The sequence below is a fragment of the Mirounga angustirostris genome, unplaced genomic scaffold (genome assembly GCF_029215605.1).
Source record: "Mirounga angustirostris isolate CCGP_5_RB_7025 unplaced genomic scaffold, mMirAng1.0.hap1 SCAF_2, whole genome shotgun sequence".
NCBI classification, from domain to species: domain Eukaryota; kingdom Metazoa; phylum Chordata; class Mammalia; order Carnivora; family Phocidae; genus Mirounga; species Mirounga angustirostris.
The window spans coordinates 56,823,113-56,848,182 of NW_026991710.1; the positions used below are offsets into that span (position 1 = coordinate 56,823,113).

At 39.2% G+C, this 25,070-nt stretch overlaps 1 protein-coding gene across 7 annotated transcripts in view; it reads left to right on the plus strand.

Moving 5' to 3' along the window:
• Positions 1–25,070, plus strand: part of SLC4A4 (solute carrier family 4 member 4) — a 351,609-nt gene that overhangs the window by 235,328 nt on the left and 91,211 nt on the right. For all 7 annotated transcript variants that reach the window (XM_045881041.3, XM_045881040.3, XM_045881042.3 and 4 more), the window contains exons 9-13: positions 2,419–2,506; positions 5,339–5,493; positions 6,110–6,229; positions 8,847–9,021; positions 22,658–22,791. In XM_045881041.3, the coding sequence (XP_045736997.1) occupies positions 2,419–2,506; positions 5,339–5,493; positions 6,110–6,229; positions 8,847–9,021; positions 22,658–22,791 (672 nt within the window). The remainder of the gene's footprint in view (positions 1–2,418; positions 2,507–5,338; positions 5,494–6,109; positions 6,230–8,846; positions 9,022–22,657; positions 22,792–25,070) is intronic.

The window sequence follows — 25,070 nt, forward strand, 5'->3', positions numbered from 1 at the left end:
ATATTTGAGGCCTCTAATAACTGCGAGTATTTGTCTCACTTTCTAACAAGATGGTATTTTAGCTTTGTTGCCATATAGCCAACCAATTAATTCATGTGTCAGTTGATAAATGTATATTTCCATAATGTGTATTTGTAAACTATCCATGATGGAGATGCTAGGGCAAGGTAGGAAGAGGTACAGAGTGGTTCTGGAAAGATCTTAGATATTATGTCTTACTGAAAAACTAATGTTTAGACACATTAAAATAACAAAACATGGTGGGTAAAGGAAACCCATTATTTAAAAATGTGTCAAGTAAAGGATCCAGGTGTTGGGTATTTTCTCTTGCTGCCCTGCATCTGCCCCCTTTGGCTAAAACTGTGTTCTTACTGCCCTGCCTGACAGCAGGCCATTGCTAGACAGGCAAATGGGACTGGGGAATGTGAACAGTACTGTAGGTGTTCCTTAATTGGATTTATATTTTGCTTTAGTGGTTAAATATTTTTGCATATGTTGCACTCAAATCAGTGATCTGTCCCTTCAGTAAAGTACATTTTACTGTCATAAGGAAGCACTTTATAATACTGTGTGTAGTGGTATATAATTTAGGTCCAGCTTCAAACAAAGAGAAGTTCTAGTATCGAGGGAACTTCCGTATTAGAAGAACTAAAATCCAGTTTTAATATTGACTTCCTTCATACTTGAACAGACTTTCATGCCTGCCGATTGCTTTTGCTTTTTCATCTACCGTGATAACACTTGAAAGTGAGTGTGCCGCCTCATGCCGGAACTGGTTTCTAAGCAAATAAGTATTGAACGGTTTTATGGTTATTTTGGTATAAAATCAAAGCATTCAAACTTTGAGATACCTTCTTACATTCTTAATTTCTGGTTTTTTCCCCCCTTTCCCCTTTGGATTGAATTTTATAATGAAGAAGAGAAGTTATTTATTCAGGCTTTTTAGAACAAACCCTAACACTTTGAAGAGTACTTGCTGTCAACCCATTTTTATTTAAAGTGGGGTATTTAGGGGTGCCTTGGTGGCTCAGTCGGTTAAGCAGTTAAGTGTCAGCCTTCAGCTCAGGTCATGATCCCAGGGTCCTGGGATTGAACCCCGTAGCGGGTTCCCTGCTCAGCAGGGAGCCTGCTTCTCTCCCTCTGCCTCTCCCCCGGCTTATGCTCTCTCTCTCATTCTCTCTCTCTCTCTCAAATAAATAAGTCTTTAAAAAAAAAATGAGGTATATAAATAAATAAGTAAAAAACAAAATTTTATTAAGCAAGTCCCATAGTATCCCTGGTCCCATAAAATTTTACCTAAGATTTCTTGTCCCCAAATAAGTATCCACAACATCTTTTGCCAGAGTGACCTGTGGAAGTCATAGGTTGGGCAGGTAATATTAGGCAGAACTGTGGACTGAAAAGAACAGGAGGTGAGAAGGCCTATCTATTCTCTCTCATTTACTAGGCACAATCTTTGGCTCATCCACTGACCTCCTTGAGCCTCAGTATCCTCACCATTAAACGGGAATAGGATGCCTGTCCTTACTGCAAAGGGGTATATGTAGTGTGAAATGCTCTGCAAGCTTTAAAAAGCTGAACAAATGTGATGTGATCATTTTTATTGCCCTTACTATCTTCATGTTAGGTAAGACATGATCATAAGCAAGGCAGAGGTGTATCCAGAGTTGCCTTTTATATATTTTTTCTTAGTCACTTACTTACGGTTTCTTCCTCCCGAGTCGAGACACAAACCTAAGTGGGGATAAGCTCATTATTGAGGACCTACTTACTGTAGCACAATGAGTGTGCATTATCAAGAAAACAAGTTTGGAAAGGAAAATGAGGACACCCACAAACGAATTTTAACTGTCTGTGAATGATGCTTTATTTTGAATTTCTCTCGTATTTCTCTTTCTTTACTTTGGCTGTCAGCATGTGGCTTACTTGTAGAGGACTTGGTTTTTGCTGACTTCCAGTCACTTCTGAGCAGAAATATTTCTTAAAAGTATGGAGAGGATCATTTGTCACTGCTCATATTGAGTAAGGAGAAGTCAGAGAAATCTGAAGATGTACTAAGTCTTTCTGGTTATTGTGTTTAATGGGCTTTCTCCAAAATTCTGGAAGTCAGTAGAAATGGAGAGAGAAGAAAGTTTAGAAAAAGAGATTGAATGACTCCCAAAGTGAAGTTCCCTGCTCAGTGGGAAACTTCTCAGGGTTTCCATGTGAAATTCTTCCTTGCCTCCAAAGAAACAACAATTTGGGTTTCACAATAGTGTGAAAGAGTATCTTTCATATTACCAAGAATATTGCCTTTGTTTTAAAGATGTATTCCAGACCTATGCTTTTTATCAACTAGGATAAACGTGTCTCAGTTTTATGTGTATTAACTTTGATGAAATGTGTTTTATAGCTTTTGCTTCTTTCCTCTTCCATTAGGTTCTTGTTCATTCTCTTAGGTCCTAAGGGAAAAGCCAAGTCCTACCATGAGATTGGCAGAGCCATTGCCACCTTGATGTCTGACGAGGTAGGCAATCTGGAACATGGTGATCTGTGACCATCCCACTTGTATAGTTTTCATACTGTGAATTGGCTGTCACGATTTATTCAGTTAGAATTATATGGTTATTAGCCTTTATGACATGAGTCACAGTCATTCATGGCAGATGAGCTGATATCTACACAGTTTTCAAAAAAACCAAATTTTATGTTGGAATAAGATATAGGTTCCTTTCTTTTTCTAAGCATTTGCAATTCTTAAAACTGATATATGTGAAATATTCTTTAAAAAGTTCAAATCACTGTATTAACTTAAGCTTTATCTCTTAAAATTTTTAATATATTCATTCTGGGAGTTCAGGTGTCCATATATCATATTGTTTTGGAAATAATGGGTTCTGTAAAGTAATGCATAATAAAAAGGAATGAGATCTTGCCATTTGCAACGACGTGGATGGAACTGGAGGGTATTATGTTGAGTGAAATAAGTCAAACAGAGAAAGACATGTATCATATGATCTCACTGATATGAGGAATTCTTAATCGCAGGAAACAAACTGAGTGTTGTTGGAGTGGGGGGTGGGGTGGGAGGGATGGGGTGACTGGGTGATAGACATTGGGGAGGGTATGTGCTCTGGTAAGCGCTGTGAATTGTGCAAGACTGTTGAATCTCAGATCTGTACCTCTGAAACAAATAATGCAATATATGTTAAGAAAAAAAAAAGAAGAAGAAGAAGGTAGCGGGAGGGGAAGAATGAAGCGGGGGAAATCGGAGGGGTGGATGAACCATGAGAGACGATGGACTCTGAAAAACAAACTGAGGGTTCTAGAGGGGAGGGGGGTGGGAGGATGGGTTAGCCTGGTGGTGGGTATTGAGGAAGGCACATTCTGCATGGAGCACTGGGTGTTATGCACAAACAATGAATCATGGAACACTTCATCTAGAACTAATGATGTAATGTATGGGGATTAACATAAGAATAAAAAAAAAAACGGATCATGCATTTTTCCCTAGGTATCAGAAAGTACCTGTTTTTATGGTCTTCTTATCTTGTGGGAAGGAATTATACACACACTAAAATGCATTAGCAACCATTACTGCAGAGTATCTAGTACTTTGGAATTATAACCTTACTCTCACAACAGCTGAGTATTGTTACACACATTTTAGGTACAATGAAACCCTAAACCCTAGTCTCAGTAGGAGAAATACAATTAGGATATGGGATCACTGATTTCTGCCTCTGTGCCTTTTTAGCTTACTCTTTTCCCAAACGTTGTCCTTTTGCTTTATTACTTGATTTGTTAGCTTCTCCATGTGTTAAGTGGAGAATAGGGCATTTAGTTATGGAAGTTCTAGTTGGTGATTACTGAGATGGTTACTTTAATGTGAGACCGAGAGCATTGATGTGTAGCTAGGCTGGTTTCCCCCCTTGAGGCAACTAAGCCTCTCAGGGGGCTCTTTTGTTTATTTTTGTATGTTTATATTTTCTTAAAAAAAATTTCTTCCTCCTAAGATGTAGCAATTAGAAATGCTCTAGGCTCTATGTGACAGAAAAATCTGATTTATAGTGGCTTAAACTATTTGGGGTTTATTCTTTTGCTCACATACCAGGAAATTTGGAGGTAGGCAGTTGCTAGAGTTGGTTTAACGTAACTGCTTCATGATAAATCAAGAGCATGGCTCTTGTTTTGTGGTCTTAAGATGGCTACTACAGTCAGCTCCAGCCATTTCTTCTGTATTTGAGGCAGGAAGAAGGGGGTAGGAATGTTAGCTGTATCTGTCTCTTTTAACACGTATTCTAAAGGTTTCCAGACAGCTTTTTTCTTTTATCTCATTGGCCAGAACTGTCAATCCTTATCTGAAGGGCAGGCTGGACGAGTGACCCTGTGACTCCAGCCTCCGTAGTTGCTGTGCCCGCTGCGGACGAGGTGCTGGCACTTTGGACTGCCCTGCCCTCAACCTCACAACCCCCCAGACCATGACATGTTATTTGTTTGACAGCTTTTAAAAATTCTTGTTTGAAGAGAAGAGATTTAGTAGCAATCTTTAAGAATAGCTAAGGATGTTAAACAGGGGCCATCTTTTCTCCTGGTGACTAAAGAATTTGACTTACGAGGTATGAAAAGGTGTAAAGGACTTTCAGATCATCAGCTAGGTTAGAAGAATGGAATGACTAGCAAAGAGGATTACGTGCATTCTGGAAGCTCCTTCTTTGGATATCTGTATAAAAGACACGAAACATTTGCTGCCTTGGATGGCTTAGTTATTGCCTTGCTAAAAGGTTAGACAGATGATCACCTGCTTAAAGCTCTTTGCTTTACATGTTAACAGTATAACAGATTTTTCTTCGTTTAATAGCTAACATTATTTGTGTGTTTGAGAGTTGCAATGTTTGGGTCTTAACCTGATCTTAACACTCAGCTTGAACTTTTCCTTTTTGAATTACCAGCAATGGTTTGTCCCAGTCATTTTTATTTCAGAGAATGACTCTTGTATATTTCTCCAAACCATTTCATCTGGCTTCCACAGCAACTATAGCAGTTATGGTACATACCAGTGAGAGATGAAAGGCAATGTTGTGTTGCAGTATTGATAAAAATAAAAAACATATAAAAGAAACACAGCTGTTTTCTCATGCCTCTACTTATATTCTTTGGGTTCAAAATCAGAATACCAAAATAGTTTGGGACAAGCTGATAGGAAGTATGAAAATATGATTATATTGAATATATATTAAATATTAAAGTGGATTATAGATTGCCTTTCTCAGGCTCGGCATGCTGTGAGGCATGTAAGGCATGGAGAGGCATGTAGAAGGTTCTCTTGTCGATCAGCACATCTCTTACTATCCTTTAGGTGTTCCATGACATTGCTTATAAAGCAAAAGACAGGCATGACCTGATTGCTGGCATCGACGAGTTCCTAGATGAAGTCATTGTCCTTCCACCTGGGGAATGGGATCCAGCAATCAGGATAGAGCCTCCCAAGAGTCTTCCATCATCTGACAAAAGGTAAATTATCAGGCAAAAAGGTTGTGTTCAGAAAAGGAAAGGGGGTCAGGTGACTGTCCTGATACTGTGTTTTCAGGTTCCCATTTAACTTGATGTATTCTCTCAAAGGACTGTCATCGGTGCTTTGGTTTGACATTTCATCGACACTGTAAAATGAATGTTGTATGTTGTTATCTTCTTCAGTGATTGCAAATTAGAGATCTCAGGTTATGATATTGGAATACATTGTAGAGATTTTTGGAGGATGTGTTGGGGACTTCCTGTACATGTAGAAAGATGGGTTTCCTCAAGATGAGTCCCTATAGATTTAAGAGGTTAAGAAATTGGGTGGGATAATTTTGGAGAAGCCATTTTCTGGAAATCTGTTATTTTCCAGGTGAAACAGTTTCCCCTCTTGTATAATATACAACTCATTCAGCTTTTTATTTATCAGTCATTTGTCTCCCCTCTAAATATAACACTTTAAGAATTGCCTGTCAGGGTGGCAGAAGGATATAATGACCTTTCTCCCAAAGGGTTTTCAGTCCATCTCTTCATTAGTCTAGTGCATGACACAGCTAAGAAGCAGATGAATAAAATAAACTAATATTCTCTTGGGCTCTGTTGTCTTGCTTAGAAAGAATATGTACTCAGGTGGAGAGAATGTTCAGATGAATGGGGACACACCCCATAATGGAGGCCATGGAGGAGGAGGAGGAGGACATGCGGATTGTGAAGAATTGCAGCGAACTGGACGGTAACTGATGGATTCTTTTGCCATTCATGATGAGGATCTCTTGAGATCTTAATTTCCCTTCATCTTCCTATCTGCATTTGATTTGCTGGCCAATAGATATTTATATTGATTAGTCACAGGCACTGGGGACGCAACAGTGAATTGAACAAAAACTCTGTGTCCTTTTGGGTCTTCCTTTGCAGGGGTGGGAGACAAACACTGAGAAGGTGAAAAAACGTGGTGATGGTTTTCTGGGGAAAACTAAAGCAGAAGTAGGGAGTTTGGCTATGGGAGAAAGGTATTCCAATTTAAATAAGGTGGTCAGAGAAGGCCTTACAGAGAATTGCACCCAGTGAGGAAAGTCCTGAAGGAGGTGGAGACAGACCCAGCAGATGGGGGGCGGGGAGAGGAGACTGCAAAGAGCCTGTGGTTTGTGCTGGGTTGGCATCCAGGCCGTGAAGTGAGGGAGGAGGTGTTAGAGAGAAAATCAGAGGGCCTCTGCGTGGGTGTGAGTGAGTGGCAGGAAGACAGCCATGTGCCTGTCTTCATCATTTGGCTTTTGGGATCCCATTCCTTCCCTGTATATTTACTTACAAGTGAGGAACATATTACAGAAATGAGGTACTCACAGGTCATGGTCTCCCTAGCCTGCTGTTGAGCATTCAGGCTTCCCAGATTGCTTTTGTCAATCTCCTTTGATGATAATTCTTCCTTTTCTTTCCACTGTTAGATTCTCCATTTTCTTTTGGATTAAGTAAAATTTTAAGTAGGATACTCGTTTTACAAAGATAGGACTTTTTAAGGACATTGAGGGTTTTATGAAAACACAAAAGTATGTCTTTTTAATATGCGATTGAATCTGAATAAAATGATTTTGTTCCTCTGATGACCACTTGGGTTTCTCTCTGAAATTGAGGGGACATTATTTCTCACCCCTTTTTTTCTTTTCTTTTTTTTTTTTTTAAAGATTTTTTATTTATTTATTTGAGAGAGAGAATGAGATAGAGAGAGAGAGAGCATGAGAGGGGGAAGGGTCAGAGGGAGAAGCAGACTCCCCGCTGAGCAGGGATCCTGATGTGGGACTCGATCCCAGGACTCCAGGATCATGACCTGAGCTGAAGGCAGTCGCCTAACCAACTGAGCCACCCAGGCGCCCCCCTTTTTTTCTTAAAGAATAGAGAACATAAGACCTTCTCTCCCTTTATTTTTTTCTGAATAGTTCTTTACAAACTATTTTTACTAGGAATATCTTTTTACTTTTCTATAGATATGAGTTCTGGGATTCAACTCCTTTACTTACTTACTTATTATTTTTTCAAGATATGAAACATTTTAATAGAGGAAATAGGGATTTCTGAATTCCTTGCTTTATTTGTTGTTAACTTTAAGACTGCCTTTACAAAGTGTAGGTCACTAGGAAGGTCAGTTTTGATAATCTTAAATAATAGTAATTATGATAGGATTAATACCTTACATATGTTTTTTTTTGACAGTTTAAAAATAATTTTATGCAAATAATCTCATTGGTATGCAAGCATATAGAATTATATTATGTCTTTAAAAATTCAACTCCTTTATTTAATCAGACTGGAATTTCATGCTTGTGTATTTCACTTCTTCCTAAATGCACTGACTGTGTGCAGCATGCCCAGTACCATGCTCAGCCCTGTGCCTACCAGGAAAACTGCAGCCAGGCCACTGAGTGCAGAGAGGGCCAGCAAGCCCCTCCTTCCCCCCCACCCCCACTCCTGATAAAGTATGATAGACTGCGGTGGAAATCTGAACTCTGAGTGCAGGGTCAGGACTTGAGAGAGCTGCTGAACTCTGAGGGCTGGCCTCCTAGGCAGCAGGAAGGGGGTGGGAAGGCTGAGATGTGAGGTTTGGTTGGGAGGGTAGGTTGACTGATGCACAAATAAGGCAGCTGACCTACTAATGTGTGGAATGGGGCCGAGCTTGCAATGCTCTTCTGACACATACTGACCTGGCTTCCTCCCTTCATTCCTCCGGGACCTTATCCCAAAGTCACCTGCTTGGGAGGTCCGTTCTGGCCACTCCAGTATTTCAACCATTGCTTCTCTAGCACTTCATAACCTTCTTCCCCACTTAATTTTTTCCCTGATTTTTAGGACCCTGAATTTGACTTATATTGTCTGTCCCCCATCTAGAAGGCAAAACCCCCGAGGGCAGGTATTTGTGCCTGTGTTGCTCACTGGTGTGTCTCCAGCACCTGGAGTAGGGCTGGGCATATTGCAGGTGCTCCGTAAGCACTGCGGAATGATGAATGGGGCTGGAAAGGAAACCGTGGCTAGCTTATAAAGGACTTTACATGCTCTGCTCACATGTTTGGATGTTTTTCTTCAAACTGAGAAATTTTAATTCATCTACACAATTCACTCTTGTCTAAAAACCAACTGTCTGTTTTTAGAGAATGTGACACTCAATTTAGTGACCACAACAGAGACAGATAGAAGAAAACGTATTCTTCTACAGTTTTCTGGTTTTCCCTGAAGTGGTTAAGTAGAGCTTGTTGATTCAAACACTTTGAATACAAATTCTTTGTGGCTTCATAGGTTATCTCTTGGTTAATTTGATGGCAATTTGTTTTACATTGTCACATGTTTGCTTTCTCCCTACCCAGGTTCTGTGGTGGACTAATTAAGGACATAAAGAGGAAAGCACCATTTTTCGCCAGTGATTTTTATGATGCTTTAAATATTCAGGCGCTTTCAGCAATTCTCTTCATTTATCTGGCAACTGTAACTAATGCTATCACTTTTGGAGGACTGCTTGGGGATGCCACTGACAACATGCAGGTGGGTTTGGTTTGGGGGAAGACACAAATAGTACAGCCCAGATTGCCTTCCTCACCCCTCCAGCTCAGCTAGAAGCAGATGGCCTTTCAGTTACTCAGCGTGATTTTCTTTCTTTTGCTGGATGCTGCATTTTACTTTGCTTCTGGCCTGCTGCTATATTTCCAGCATTTTAGTAATTACAAAAATAGCTCGATGAAATCTGGCTTGAGTCACAAGTGGGGAGAAGAAGGGAAGGAAATGAAGATATACAATTCTATTTGGGCAAAAGCGTATCAGCTGCTTTCATTTTTGTGCAGGGCACCAGGTTTAGATCTTCTACTACCTTGAGTGAGTGGACCATATTCTGTTAAACTTGATGAACACACTCTTTCTGGGAATACATGATTAGCTTTATTTTACACATGAGCACACAGTCATCAAAAAATTGAGTGATTTGCTTGAGGTTGGATTTGCATATCTATCAGTAGAACTCAGCTTTTAGGAATGGAAGTTAAGAGTTGTTTCTCCTATTCTTGAATCTGCCTGTCATTAAGCTGTAAAGACCCTGGTTTGACTTACTTTGTACAAAGCACAGTTTGTTGGTTACTCTCCAGGTGCCATTTGCCATCCTTTTTTATCAGAAACAGCTAAAGTTTCTATGGTAGAAAAGATATTTTGGATGCCCTGTAAGCATTGTGCTAGGTGCTGAATACGGAGTGGTGAGTGAAGCTGGTATTTTGTTTTTCTAAGGTTTATTTATTTGAGAGAGAGAGAGAGAGAGAGTGCGCAAGCATGAGTGGGGGGAGGGCAGAAAATTTTCAAGCAGACTCCCTGCCCAGCGTGGAGCCCCGCGCAACCCATGAGATCATGACCTGAGCCTAAACCAAGAGTCAGACGCTTAACTGCTTAACCAACTGAACCACCCAGGTGCCCCTGAAGCTGGTATTCTTAATGAGAAGAACCAGATTCAAGCCCTTTTCAAACCCCGTCCTTCTGCTTTACTACTTATTACTGATTAACCTATGTGACATTCATCAGTGCTGCCAGCCAGCTTATTAAAAAAAAAATACAGCCGATTCCAAAAGATTGCTTTTCTTCTACCTTTGTTTTCTTCTCTGCACACCTTTATATTTTAGATTCTGCTGAAACACAAAAATACAGTGGAGACCACATATGATGACATGTATTTTGACCCAAGTAAAAAGGGAGAGATTACTTTAAGCCATTGTATTTAGTCTGTGAAGAGCATTTTTATTTTTTCGCCCTTATCTGTTATTGCATAGCACATTGATCCAAAACTTAGAGGCTTGCAACAGCCATTTTATTCTCCTCTCAGGGTTCAGGGGTTGGCTGATGGACTCGTCTGGGGTGGTTCCCTCTTTGGGCTCATACATTTGCAGTGAGGCGGCAGCTGAGGTTAGAGTCACCCGAAGGCTTCTTAGTCACATGTCTGGTGCCTAGGTTGGGATGTCTGGAACAGTTGGGGACAAAGGACTCTGAACATGACTTTTCCACGTGGCTAGCTTGGCTTTCTCATAGCTGGGGACTGTGGTGACCCTTGAGAGCTCATGCCCTATTTGGAAGGGGGCAGTGGCCTCTCAGCTTTGCTCCTTCCCATATGAATATGTGCTCAGTATGATTTTGATTTCTGATTTTCAAAAAGAGGCTGAAAACTCAAATTTTCTTATGTGAAATCTAGTGATTTTTAAATATTGGCAACTAATTAACATTAAAAAGATAACATTATGCTGGCCAGAAAGCACATGTGTGTTATGTTCCCAGTGAGAGACCTGCGGTGTGGGGAATAGAAACCAAGCATGGTAGGGCACAAAGATGAAGTACACCGATAGGGTGTTTTCCCCTTTTTTTTCCTCATTCATAAGATAGGAATGAATAAATTAAACTGTAACAGTGATATCAGTAGTAGTATTTTTATAAGTCTGGTCTATATCCAAATTGGGCAGTTTTTCTTCCTCCAAATGAGAGCATAATGATAACTAAATCAGATCATTCAAGAAAACAAGTGGAGAAGAGAGCACGGGGGAAGCACCTGAGGCCAGCACGAAGAACGTAAGACAGGCAGCCACGTTAGGAAAATGAAAGAAAGCTGTGATTTTGAGAGAGTGGCAAGCTAAGCTCTGTCTTTCAGAATATATGGAGACTTTCTTGTGCAGATAATTTTTAAACACGTGGCTTTCCATGAATGTTCTTTTCGTTGAGATAGAGAAATTATGACACTTCCTATATGTTAGTTTATTGCATTTTTAAAACTGAATTGAACCCCTTTTCAGCTTCATAAGACTTAGCTTTAAAACACGGCATCTGAGATGAGGAAGAAATCTGTTCAAGTCTATTGTTGATCTGTCCTAGGTGAATTTATTTCCATATGCGCAGGTTTTGGGGAAAGTAAAGGATTCTGTTGTGTAACATATGTAGTAATCATGGGTATTTCGTCTGTGATAAATGTCATGGGAAAGGCCTTGCTGGTGGAGTAAGCAGTTTTCTGAGTTCTGCAGACTTCAGGAGAAACATAAATGCTTTCAGCGCATCAGGATGCTAGGTTGTCTGCTAAAAGGACCATTTGCTGGATGTCACTCCTAGGAGTTGACTTAATTCAATGTATCAAATTCAAACCTAGGAGGGTATGTGCCAGACATATTCTGCTTATTTTATTAATAGATTTTGTAACCTCTATTGATAATTTCACTGAAACTGTGAACTCAGTGTTTTAAGTCTGACTAGAAATATTGAAGGGTGTATTTTTCTTTCACTTCTGGTCTTTTTCTTTGAAGAAATGTATTGGCCAAGTACTGCAATTTGGTACTTGTAGAAGTCACAGTGGGTGGCAAAAACGCTGAAAAAGAAGGATAGAAAATTAATGATTGTTAATATGTATTTGTTGAACTAAATGGTCTATTATCTATTTCTTTTGGGCAAACTAATGCTAGTAGTGAATGGACGCATAGATCTAAGCACTGGATTTATATAGATCTAAAATAGTCTGTATAACTCGAACTTAGCTAGTGGGTGTGTGTGACGTGCGTGTGCGCACACACCCAACTCAATCGTTTTATAGTGATTTTACATATCCCAGTATTTCAGTAGGAAACATTTTACCTGTAGTCATTATACTAGATTTTCTTGCGGTGGTAGATGACTTAGAGTGATATTTCTATTGGTTTTATCTATTTTAAGGACTATAGAGTAAGGCGACTTAGTATGTTGAAAAGCATCTCAGTATAGAAAGAGCATGTCCTTGAACATACAGAAGTTTTGATGCTCTAGCAAGAGAAATCTTTGCTTGGCATCAGGACAACAAAATACTTTGTGGAGTTGGTGCTAAGTCCCGAATCATTGCCCAGGTCCATGGCAGAGGTTGATTTATTCCTTTGCAAACATTTATTGAGTGTCCGCTGTGTGGCAGACACTATTTTAAGTGCTGGGGATACAGATAAGTGACCAAAATAGATAAGAATCCCTAGTCTGATGGTATTTACAGTCTAGGGTGTTGATAAGGCATTCTTTTTGTATGTCCCCAAGAGATACCGGTAGTGGTATGTAGTGGGCTTACGTAGGGGGTAAAGTCCTCTGGGTCTATTTGACTTTCGAAACACTAGATCAAGACTAAGCAGAACATTGACATAGTCTGAAGTAATCGTCAATTATATCACATGCCTTTATAATGTGGCAGCGGGTTATTCTCAAAAGCACAAGCAGCTCAAATGAGTCAACCAAGAATAGTGTCCTTGCTTTTAAAGGCAGACAGCTCAGAGATGGTTCACATAGGGCCTTTATTGTCAGGCTACAAATAGACATGGGTGCTGGTACAAACATGTTGTGAAAACACAGATGAGTCACTGCACTGTTGTTGTTTAAGCAAACCCTTCTGCCAGCTTCTGTGCAGGAGGTCTTGCTTGCTCGAAGACAGAAATTTACATTTAGGCATTTCTTACAGAGCTGAAGTATATATATGTGGTATTAACACTAATCATAATAAAATATATGTATGTTTAGTATTCCTACATACGTACTTGTGTGTGTATCTATCCCCACATCATTAGAAGCAGATCTTGGGAGCCATATGGATCATTTCCTATGGACCTACGTTCAAAATGAAACAGTTGAAGCTACGATAGCTCCAAGTATAATCAATTGATAATGGCCACCTGGATGACTGCACAAATTTCCCAACTTGGCACACCCATCGGAGCCATCAGCCTGCACTGGGAGGACTCTAAGGCTTTCAGAGGGGTACTCATGGATTCCTTGGGCCTCTGGGGTGACTGAACTGCTTTGCCATGAGTTGACCATAGATTTATCTAGGATCCAGCCCTGGCTTGTGCCTATTTCCTGTTCCTGTCGTTCAAAAACAAAGGACTAGAGCATACGCTTTCTGAGGTCCGGGAAATGTGCAACACTTTTATTATCCTTCTCAGTACGCCCCACTCTAATAATGCTCGGGTCCTCTTGCCGTGCTGTGATGTAAACAAAGGGTTTTCAGCCTCACCATCCTAGAAGCATGTCCTTTCCACAACTAAACTCTGTGACCATGCATACCGACTCACTGCACTGTATTTATATTCTTGGTTGCCAAGCAGGCTTACCGTTCTGTTCATTTAGATACTTCTGATTAAATTGTTAAACATTGATTTAATAAATATTTATGGATAGCTTAGTCTATGGGCAAGTTACCCATACAAGGAACACTTTTTGATACTCTGTGGCAAGTCTTTGTGTTTTTAAAAGTTGTTCCTAGCTTTATGGAACACAGAAAAATCTTTTAACTCAAATCGACATTGTTGATTGTGAATGACTGAGCATAGTCTAGAATGAAGAAAGTCATTTTAATTTCTTTCCCCAGAGTAAATATAATCCTATTTTCACAAACCTTTTAGCAAAAGGATACAGTAAGATTTTTAGAATTCTGTGAATTTTGTGTTATTTTTGGAGCCTAACAGAGCACATTTTAAGGAAATTTGTCTCATAATAGGGAACATTTATAGCTGGCATCTCCAAATTTGAAGCTTTATTTTAACATACTGCTGTGCTGAGAATATTTAATCAATCTGCTGAGGTTGGAAATGTATCATTTCTTCTTCACATATGATATTCCTCCCTAAGATAGATACTTCTTTATGAAGTTTATCATGTGCAGTTTATAACATCAATTGCTTCATTATGGTGAGGACTGTGTAGTAATTTCAACTTACCTAAGTGTTGCCCTTTGGCACCAAAATGCATTTCTTTCTTGAAGTGGAAATGTAAGGTGATATGTTAATCTGCCTGAAACAGCCTTCCAGAAACATAGGAGAGTTTTAAAAAGTTAGGGAGAGATAGTCTGTTGGAATGATACAGGTGGGTTGTTTCGGTAGTCAAAAGTAAGTGTGTATTGGGGCACCTGGGTGGCTCAGTCGGTTAAGCGTCTACCTTAGGCTCAGGTCATGATCCCGGGGTCCTGGGATCGAGTCCTATGTCGGGCTCCCTGCTCAGCGGGGTGTCTGCCCCTCCCTCTCCATCTGCCTCTCCCCCAGCTCATGCTCTCTCTCTCTCTCAAATAAATAAATAAAATCTTTAAAAAATATAAATGTGTATTAGTGACAAAGTAAGGGGCCTGGCATTGCTTTCTTGCCTCCAATGTGTATGCTGGCTGTTCCTTCTCTGAGGAAGGAACTTAGCTAAATAATTTGCTTCACTTCATGTACAAGTTCTGAATTAAGCCTGTTTGATTAAGGTTAAGTCAAATGTAACCAAATTTTTCACTTACCAGAACATATTTGGTTGGTTTTTTCAACCAAAAGACCTTTGTCAACTCTTTTCTTGGTAATTAGAAAAGGATAGTGATTTGGGCAGGCTGGCGATCCCAAATGTGACATTCTAAAACTATTTCGTGTTTGTCTTGAAATTATGTTGAAATACCTTTATTTTTAATAATATATAATTATGCATTGTAGAAAATTCAAACAATTCAGAAAAACTACATAAAAGGTAATTTTACCCTTAAACTCATCACTCAGAAATAACCATTATTAACATTTTCATGAACATCTTTTCTATATCTTGCAATGCATGTGTAAGGAGATAGATTGATGTATAAGATTTTGTATAAATGAGATCATATACCTGCTGTTTCATAACATGACTAGCATTTAATGGAAGTTTTTCCACCTCAGTATGGATCTTGAACATTATTTTTAATGACTACATCTATTTATACACATGATGATGCATGTCCTATAATTTACCTAATAAATCCCCTATTAGTACACTTTCAATTTTCCCAAATTTTCTCATTTATAAATAAACTATGGTGCTTAACTATGTTTTCATTCTTTGTAGTTATCTCCTTAGAGTAAAATCCCTAGCAGAATGTTTGCAGGATATGCTTATTTTATTTTTTTATATTTGTTTTAAATTATACTCCCAAAGATTATACCAGTTTATACTACCACCAATAATGGACGGGACTGCCCACTTATATGCACTCTTTCAAAAACTGGATTTTGTCCCATATTCTCATTTTTGCCATTCAGTGGGTTGAGAATGATAGATCATTCTTACTCATTTCAAATTTCTTTGATTTTTAGTGAGGGTGAATGTCCTTCCTCATTTTTATTGACTATCTATACTTGTTTGTATTTGTGTCCTTGGTATATTTTCCTTTTAGGTATTTGGTTTTTTTCTCATTGACTCATAAGAACTCTTTGTGTAATAAGGATAGTTTCCCTTTACTTATCAAAAATATCACAAATACGGGCGCCTGGGTGGCTCAGTCATTAAACATCTGCCTTTGGCTCAGGTCATGATCCCAGGGTCCTGGGATCGAGTCCCACATCGGGCTCCCTGCTCTGTGGGGAGCCTGCTTCTCCCTCTCCCACTCCCCCTGCTTGTGTTCCTGCTCTCGCTCTCTCTCTCTCTGTCAAATAAATAAATAAAATCTTAAAAAAAATCACAAATACATTTTTCCTAGATCTATCCTGTGTCTTTTCATCTTATTTATGATTTCTTTTGCTATACAGATTTTAATTTGTATTCAAAAATCTTCAGGCTTTTATAGTTTTTTATTTTGTTATATATTTAGAGAGGCTTCCCCACTCTAAGATTAGAAAAATATTTGCCCACATATCTTAGTACTTTTATGTTCATTTAATTTTTTTTATCCATCTGGAATTGATTTTTGGGTAAGGTTATACTGGCATTTGATGTTTGGGCATTTCAGATGCTCTAGGCACATATTCGTAGCTCTTCAAGAAACAAATATTGTAAAGCCTCCCTGTCTTGCCCATTCATTCTGTTGGACTTGGAACTGTGGCTCTTTGGTGAAGGTTTTGGCTCATACTTTTCTGCAAGCAGGGAGCTAATTCATCTTTCAGTCTTCCCTGTTTCTTCAGTTTTTGCCAGACAGTGTAAACAGAAATCCTGTTTATGATGACAAAGCACTTTTAGGCAGAGTAGATGGCAATAAGGATTTGACAGCTGCGATCTGTCAGGACAGAAATCACTGATTTATAGGCTGTAGCTACACAGGTGAAATAAAAAATGAGGGCTGTCTATCCAGTCTTCTTCCCTAGTGCAGATGAATGGTCTGTGTCACTGGACCTTAACAAATGCTAGCAGGTGGTTCTGATTTGGCAAGAGGAAGGGAGGTTTTTTGAATGGGTGCACCTCAAATTTGAGCCATATGAGAATCACCTGGGGAACTTAAAAAAAAAATACTGATTCCCCAGGCCTGATCTTCAGAGATCGTGATTTAATTGTTCAAGGTAGAGCTAAAGAATCCGTATTTTTTTTCTTCTGGAAAAAACAAAACAAAAAGTTCCCAGCTCATTGTCATGTGACCCAAATTTGATTTAGAGACTTGCATCATTTCTTCACTTTACTTGTAATCATGTGGCTTGGCTTTCTGCTGGGGACCTGCCATCGAAACTCCTGCAGATAATTCAGGTCTGCCGGCCTATTTCCAGTGGCCATGTCTCGATGGCATTAGGCTGCATCATTCTTCTTGGCTAGACTCCGCTGGAGAAACTTAATTTTATTATTCTACACAGTTTTTTATAAATTACCACGAACACGGGCTGAAATTTCTTTTTATGGTTAGAAACAGTTGAGTTTCTTTTTAGAAGCTTGAAATATTACAATTAAGTCAGTGAATACTTTATCATTTACTGCCAACAGAATATTTTCTTTTCCAAGTTTTGCTTGGTTGAAAATTGTCAAAGACATAGAAAATGTTTTGTTTTCTTGGGCACTTGTGCTGCATTTCTCCTGTTACCGCCGTCCACGCTGCCTGAATGGTTGGGGTGATTATTCTAAATAATGAATTCCTCAATAAAAAGGACATAAAACAAGAAGGGTCCTTCTTGAGTGTTCTGTGAAGATACTGAATTGCAGTCAAGTCAAAGTTGACAGCACACATTTTTAATTTTTAAGGTTTCATCATCTTTTGAATGTGCTTGTTTGACATTAATGCGGACAGGCATGATGGCCCTGGGGCCCTCGTCACAGGTAGCTTCAAGACCTAAAATGCTGGTGTTACCAATTACGGTTGGATTTTTTTTTTTTTTCCCCCTAAGAATCTTGTTCCTATGGTCTGACTTCTTTTATGCTTGATTTTTCTATTATGGGACTTGTGCTCATTTTCTTGACTGTTTTGTAAAATAAGGACCATCTTTGGTTTAACTTCATACCCCTGATACAAAGAGAAAGACGTTCATAAATTGTTTTGGATGTGGGTTTTGACTTCACGTCTGTAAAGTAAAACCAACTATTCTGTTTTATTATAGCCAATTCCATGTGTTTAGTAACATAAGGAATAAAAAGAAGCAACTCTCAATGGCTGTAATATTGCCCCCTAAGGCTTCTGTTGATTTGGGATTTGCTCGGGGATATGTTCAAAGTCTGAAGAGGTTTTTTTCCCCCATTTCCTCTGAGGACTAATCTTCATTTTTTTCTTTTCATGTCACTCCATTCAACTTCCTCTCTCCATGTTTTCCTTCTTCTGACGAAAAGAGGAATAGTAGAGGCAGGCTGGAGGAAGAGGATGAAGCAGCAAACAAAAGAAAACCCACGTTTCGTTGTATCTATGTTCTTAGCTCTTTATATATTATTGTCTTTCTTAGTCCACATCATTTTCCTTGAAATAGCAGTCGATTTTACAGAAGAGAGAATTAGGATGTGGAGAGGTTGGTGACTGGGATTTAATTCAGATATCCCTGACTCCAAGACGTGCTGTTTATGCTGAGCCACCTGGAAGAGACACTGGAAATCATCTAGTTCAGCTTTCCGTCTTATATCTAAACAAATACTTTATGTATATGTTACTGTTCATAAAAATGTATTATATATCGGAGACTATGCTAAACATTTTCCATGTATTATCTAATATGTATACTAACTGTTTAAAGCATAGAGAGATAAAGTAATTTGCTTAAAGTCATGGATTGAGTAAAGGGGATAGTCTGGCGTCACTTTGAGACTTTTTTTGACTTCAGAGTCCATTGTTAAACTACATCAACCCCATGTTTCCTACACAAAGAAACTAAAATCGACAAACTTGAAGTGACATTCCCAAGATCACTGGCTCTTTGGGGACAGAACAAAGTCTAGACTCTAGATTTCCTGACTGCTGGTTCTTTGCTTATTCTACTCTTCAACAGTGGGTGATTCTTGATCAGAAATGGAAGGAGATGAAAGCCTAACCAAAATGGAGCTGGAGCACTTCGTGCTACCTGATTCTGCCACACCTCTGAGCTCAGCCACACACAGTCTCATGAACTGAATGAAAACTAATAGAGGCAGGGAGAAATCAGGGCTAAAAATGTCTTTATGAGTTATAGCTATTAGAAATACACACCCACATGGTATTTTCCTTTTTTATATTCGTGAACCCTGAATATAATAAATCAGAAAATGGGTTTCTGATAGTTCACCTTATAAATTGCTTCAAATTCTAGTGAGTTGAACTGAAGTTTTTCAGTACATGAGATTATTTTTAAAGTATCTGTATTGTCAAGAGGAACATATCAAAATGTGGTGAAAATGGGGCTTTTCTCAGAAACACTGCAAGTATCTCTAAGCTTAAGCAAGTTTCCAGTGCAGTGTATATAATAAATCACCTGTCTCTGTTTCAAAATTGTCAGCAACAGAATGGAAACTGTAGCACTTACCAAAAGATCAAGTACTGAAATAAAAATAATCTGCCTTTTAACAGTCACATGGTTTCCATAAATCAAAGCCATTTTCTGGAAGAAATTCACTGTTATCTTTACTGAGTGAGCAGCAACGGCTGTTGACCTTTGATTAAGTGGAACCTAGGGTATGATTTGGGAATTTCTTCTTCAGTTCCTTTGGCGTTTTCTGCGTGCCTACAGAGCACATGGAGCGATAGTGCACAGCTTGATGAGAGGAAGAAAAATAGGAAGGCCCCCAGAGACCCTGTGCTTGCCCTCAGAGAGATTAATAGCAATGTCAGATCAAGTAGAGAATTCTTAATCTCGCATTTCTTCTTTCTTCCCTCATGTTCTCTCTTACACCCCGGTGGTACTGTATTTTGATCGTGCAGTAGTCATGAGAAATAGGCACTTTTCCATGCTTGATAAAGAATGATGCAGTAACTTTGCCTGTCCCATATACCCAGAATATGGCTTGTCCTGCCACATGGAACATTCCACTCCTACCCTTTCATGTTACACACGCTAAAGTAAGTTATGAGAAAGATAAATTAAAAGACATTTAAAAAAACCCTCATTGTCAATGCACAGAAGGTGAAACACTGCATGTCCATGAAAATCCCAGCTGAGGGCTCACCTTTTAGCCTTGCTGTGGGTGAGGTTGTGGTTGTGTAGGAACCCATACTCCATACACTTGGTGTGCCACACTGAATGGGCATTTGTTTATATCATTTAACTCTTCCTGAATCTCAGTATCTTCACATGTAAGAGATCAGAACTGTTTGTTGGGCACAAGGGAATCTCTTCTCTGCATAAATACTACCTGGTTCTGCCAGCCTTGCTTGTTATTCTTCATTCTGTCCCTCTGAAGAAGAATGAGGTGGATACCCTGATGATGTATGGAATGGCTATAAAATAATGGGATGGCATTCTTCAGTCATGTCGTAGAGCTTACATCCATGGAAACTGGGTCCCCTCCTGCCAGACTTTCGACCTAGACTTCTTAGACAGAAATAGTTCTGAGCTGTTTCAGAATGTGGGTGCTTACAGTGTGAGAAGCCAGTCTTATTTGTCAACCCTTGTTTCTTTTGCCCTTTCCCCACCCCAACCCCATTATTACATAGTACCGTTCTCAGGATTATCTGTTTTCTGAATTGAACTCGACCCTTCAAAGAGGAGGATGTGCTGTTGCCAGTGCCATTTTAAGGAGAATATTGCTGGCTCTGAAGCAGTGTAAAAAATATTTTGCATAGGGGCGCCTGGGTGGCTCAGTTGGTTAAGCGACTGCCTTCGGCTCAGGTCATGATCCTGGAGTCCCGGGATCGAGTCCCGCTTCGGGCTCCCTGCTCGGCGGGGAGTCTGCTTCTCCCTCTGACCCTCCCCCCTCTCATGTGCTCTCTCTCTCTCATTCTCTCTCTCAAATAAATAAAATCTTTAAAAAAAAAAATATTTCGCGTAATCACTATAATAAGGGTCTCTTCGGATGGCTTTTAAGTGGGTATAGCACTTAGTGTATTTAAGTTCTGTAACTTTTTTTTTTCATTTTGATATTTAAACTTTTATTGCTTAAAAAGACATTTTTAAAATTTGAATGTAGTTGACATACAATGTTGCATTAGTTTCAGGTGTAGAAAGAACATAGTGAGTCAACTTCTCTGCATGTTATGCTGTACTCACCACAGGTGTAGCCGCCATCTGTCAAAATATGATGCTATTACAATATCATTGAGTATACTTCCTATGTTGTGCCTTTTACTCCTGTGACTTATTCATTCCATAACTGTAACTTGATTTTAAAAAATAATTCCTGTGTAATCATTTCATTATATGATATGATAAATGAGTGAAAGTTGCTGGAGAACTTTCAGGGCTGTGGGAAGAGGTGGACAGAGGCTGACAAGTAGATAGGTTAACTGTTTGGTGGGGGGCTGGGAATGACTGAGTGGTGTCTCAGATTACCCAGAAATCCATTCTGCTCCAAAGAGAGGGTGGTTTAGATTAAGAGATGGCTTGTTTTATGTAAACATAAATCATACTTCTATGAACAGGTAACTTATTGTTCAGTTGAAGAGGGAGATCTTCCTAGTACCATTTTGTTTTAGTATACACATATAGTTATAGAGATCACACAATTTTGCTCTGTTATGTAAATTAACCTACCATTAAATATATATATATTTGTGTCTTTTAAAGCTATAGAATATTTACTCATTTGAAAAATGTTTATCTTACAGTTTTATGGTTTAGATGTCTACCCTTACGTATGAATAAAGGGGCTCTGTCATCTTTTTATATTTAAAAAATCATCCCTTGATAGAATACTATTTCAAGTTTAGAAAAGGGTCCTCTTACAAATAAAAATGTGCTTTTCTAACTAAAATTCGAACTGATGAAAAATAGAGGATATGGACTAGTTTGCTATCGTCTGAGGCATTGGTCCCAAATGACATGATTAAGTAAATTATGATAATCTTTTAAGTCAGTGATACTTGATGGCTTATGTTTCCTTGTTCTTGTTTGGCTAAAGGAAAACAATGGGTTGAGTTTCCAGAGATAAAACCATAGGGAGGTGTGGCCACAAAGATTTATTTATTTATTTTTATTTTTATTTATTTTTTCATTTAACAGAGATAGAGAGCGTAAGTAGGCAGAGCGGCAGACAGAGGGAGAGGGAGAAGGAGGCTCTCCGCCGAGCAAGGAGCCCGATGCGGGCCTTAACCCCAGGACCCTGGGATCATGACCTGAGCTGAAGGCAGACACTTAACCGGCTGAGCCACCCAGGCGCCCCTGGCCACAAAGGTTTAGTTATTCATGTCCCTACACATGTATTTCCTCTAAAATAAATTAAAGCTCTTCTGTAAGTTTACACTGGAGAAGGAATAGATAATAAGAATTTTTTTTTTTTTTTTTTTTTTTTTTGAGTTGCTGTCTTAGGGATTGCAGGATAGAGGGCAACTTTCTTTTTTGCCCCCTTTGCTCCCCTCTCAAATCTTTCCTTTAGAAAAAATAGCTTTTGTATTTAAAATGTGACTACTCATAAGTACCTGCTATGTGCAAGGTGACATCAGGCTGAAACAAACACTGAAGGTAACCACAGAGAGAAAAACAGCCCCCAAAGTACTGAATCACTTCTACCCACTTGGTGGTATTATTACACAGTGTGATTTCACATACAGAAGCTTCAGTTAATATTTTTAGAATGGATCAGAGTCACCTCCTTTTGCCTTCTGTCATCAGCCACCAGTCGTTATAATTCCTGTAGTTCTTTGGAGTGGGCTGGCAGCCCTTGGAGTAGGGAGAAGTGACTAAATCATATGGTGAAATACATGGTGATATTCCTGCTGGTAAGAATCTTAATTCTTCACGTCTATTTGCTGTGTTTGCTCTGGCCTTCGTAATAGCATATTCATGTGCTTAATTTCCCTAGTGCCATCACACATGGGAAGGAAAAAGACGTGTTTCTTTTAACAGCTTTATTTTCTTTCTGTTAGGGTGTGTTGGAGAGCTTCCTGGGTACAGCTGTCTCTGGAGCTGTCTTCTGCCTGTTTGCCGGTCAGCCCCTCACCATCTTGAGCAGCACAGGACCTGTTCTAGTCTTTGAGAGGCTTCTATTTAATTTCAGCAAGTATGTATACACGTATCTAATTATCCATTAGGATTGTTTAATTGTAGAACATTCATAGTCTAGATTGAGTGTAGAATAATAAAGAGGTCGATCGGAACATGGGAATTTTAAGATGTGGAGGTTGGAAGGCCCTTGGAGACTAGGTATTCCAACACACATTTTATATTTGATCCAGCGGAGGCCCATATGATGTACTATCCACTTGTCCTCATCGTCATTCTCTGCCCTTATAGCCTTGCTTTATGCTCCAGGGGCTGACCCCTGTGTGGATTGCAACACTAAGGCTCCTTTGCCCGCTGGCTTCTTCTTGGGTTTGGTAGTGCTCCAATAGGACAGGAAGGGCGAGAAGTCAGGGTGAGTGTCTACCTCCCTGCCCCTCACTGTCCCCGCTTTAACACTGCAGTCTGGCAGGGGCTTGTTCCTTGCGTATAGCCCCTGTAAGGTGCCCCCTCTGTCCTGGTTCTAGCCCTCTCCAGGCTCTGGTGACTCTAGTCCTTCCTCAGCCTTTTCAAGCCACGAGGTAAAAATGGCTCCCTGATGTCGTTAGTCCCCGAGTACCTTGCCATTCTCGGTTACCGACACCTCTGTAAATAGCCCATTTATTAAGTTTTCCTCACAGTCCTGTTCGAGAATGCCTTCTATTTCCAACCATGATCCTGACTGATACACTAGAGAAAGAAAATGTCTTGTTCAAGGTCACATGACTCATTAAGGAAAGAGCCCAGCTGCTCCGATAGATCCACTGCTCCTAACCCTGATCTCAGTGTTCTTAACTAAAGATACATTTTAAGAGTCAGCTGAGTAATAACATTTGTTGAGCGCTGATCATGTACCAAGGTACCAAGTATTATCCTAAGTGTGTTACATGTACTCCCTCATTTGAGTCCTGTAGCAATACTGAGGGAGGGACCATACCCTGTTTTATAGATTAGAAAACAGGCAGGGAGAGAGTAAGTGCGTGGCTGAAGGCTCCGTCATCAGTTGTTGGTAGGGCTGAGATTTGAATTTCTGTTTTGCTTTCTGAGTCGGGGGCCTAGGGCTCTTATGGAGTCACTACACACTCTTAATGGACATAACATTGTGATATCATATTTTCTTTTAGAAATTGATGGATCATTTTAAGAAGGAGAAAATCAAGTTAAATGAATTATCCAAGTGGCCACATTAGCACACAAATAGATTCAAAATCAAATTGGGTATTCTGGCCTCTTTCTAATGAACTTGATACCCCTCTGAGAGAATTGCCTTTCCCATCCTTAGGTAGATTGCAGAATTTCCTATGACTTGCTGGCATTCCTTGTTGGAATTTCTGTAGTCTTATATTGTTATACATTTTTATGATTTTATTATTGGAAATTTTATTACCTACGTGATACCTCCTGGACTTAAATACTGGTACAGTAGCCTTTGAACCTCTGTGAGCCATCAAAAACAATCCCAAGATAGAGGAGGGAATGAGGATTTAAAACTAGTGTTTTGAAAACTGGGTTGAGAACATCAGCAAGGGTCTTAGGAAAATTTAAAGTTCTAAATTTTAAATAATGTGAATTTTCTGTAGCTCACCACTACAAATCCCTCCTCCATCATAATTCTCAGTAGGACATTGGAAAGAATTCTGTTTGTGTCAGTTTATAGAAAGTCAAACCATTTTTATATGTTTAAGAAAACATTGTGTGAGACAAGAAAGCTTTTGTGGAAAGATGAAACAAGCATGTACTATAAACAGGAACAAACATGTGCAACCTTTGCAGAAAGATTTATTGGATGCAATGTGATCAGAGCCTTAATATATACAGAAAATGTTTGCATCCCAGTTTACTTTAGATAATTGTAGGATAGAGATTATTTCCTTTCACTAAGCACGTTCCTTTCTCACTTTCCCTTCTGTTTCATCATAATTGGTAATGTAAACCTAGTTCCAAGTGATTTATTTGAAAACAGTTGTAAAGCAACAAGAAACATTTGAGAAGCTGTGCTTTAAATTCATCACTGAGTAGTATGTGGTACTTATGTGGCAAACCTTATTATTTTGTTCACTATGGTGTATCATTTGCTTAAATATTATAACAACAGTGCTAATATTTTGTCTAGATACAGATTATTTGTGTAGTTCACTATTTCTCAAAGTGTATTTCCTCAATTTCTAGTCCCATTTTAGGTGTTCCATGGATAAAAAGCTTCTGTGATCCCAATAAATCTGGAAAATGCTGTATATTTTATCTCCCTCTTAGTAATTCACTTTACACTTTAGCTTACTAAGAGATCTGAGAAGTCCTTTG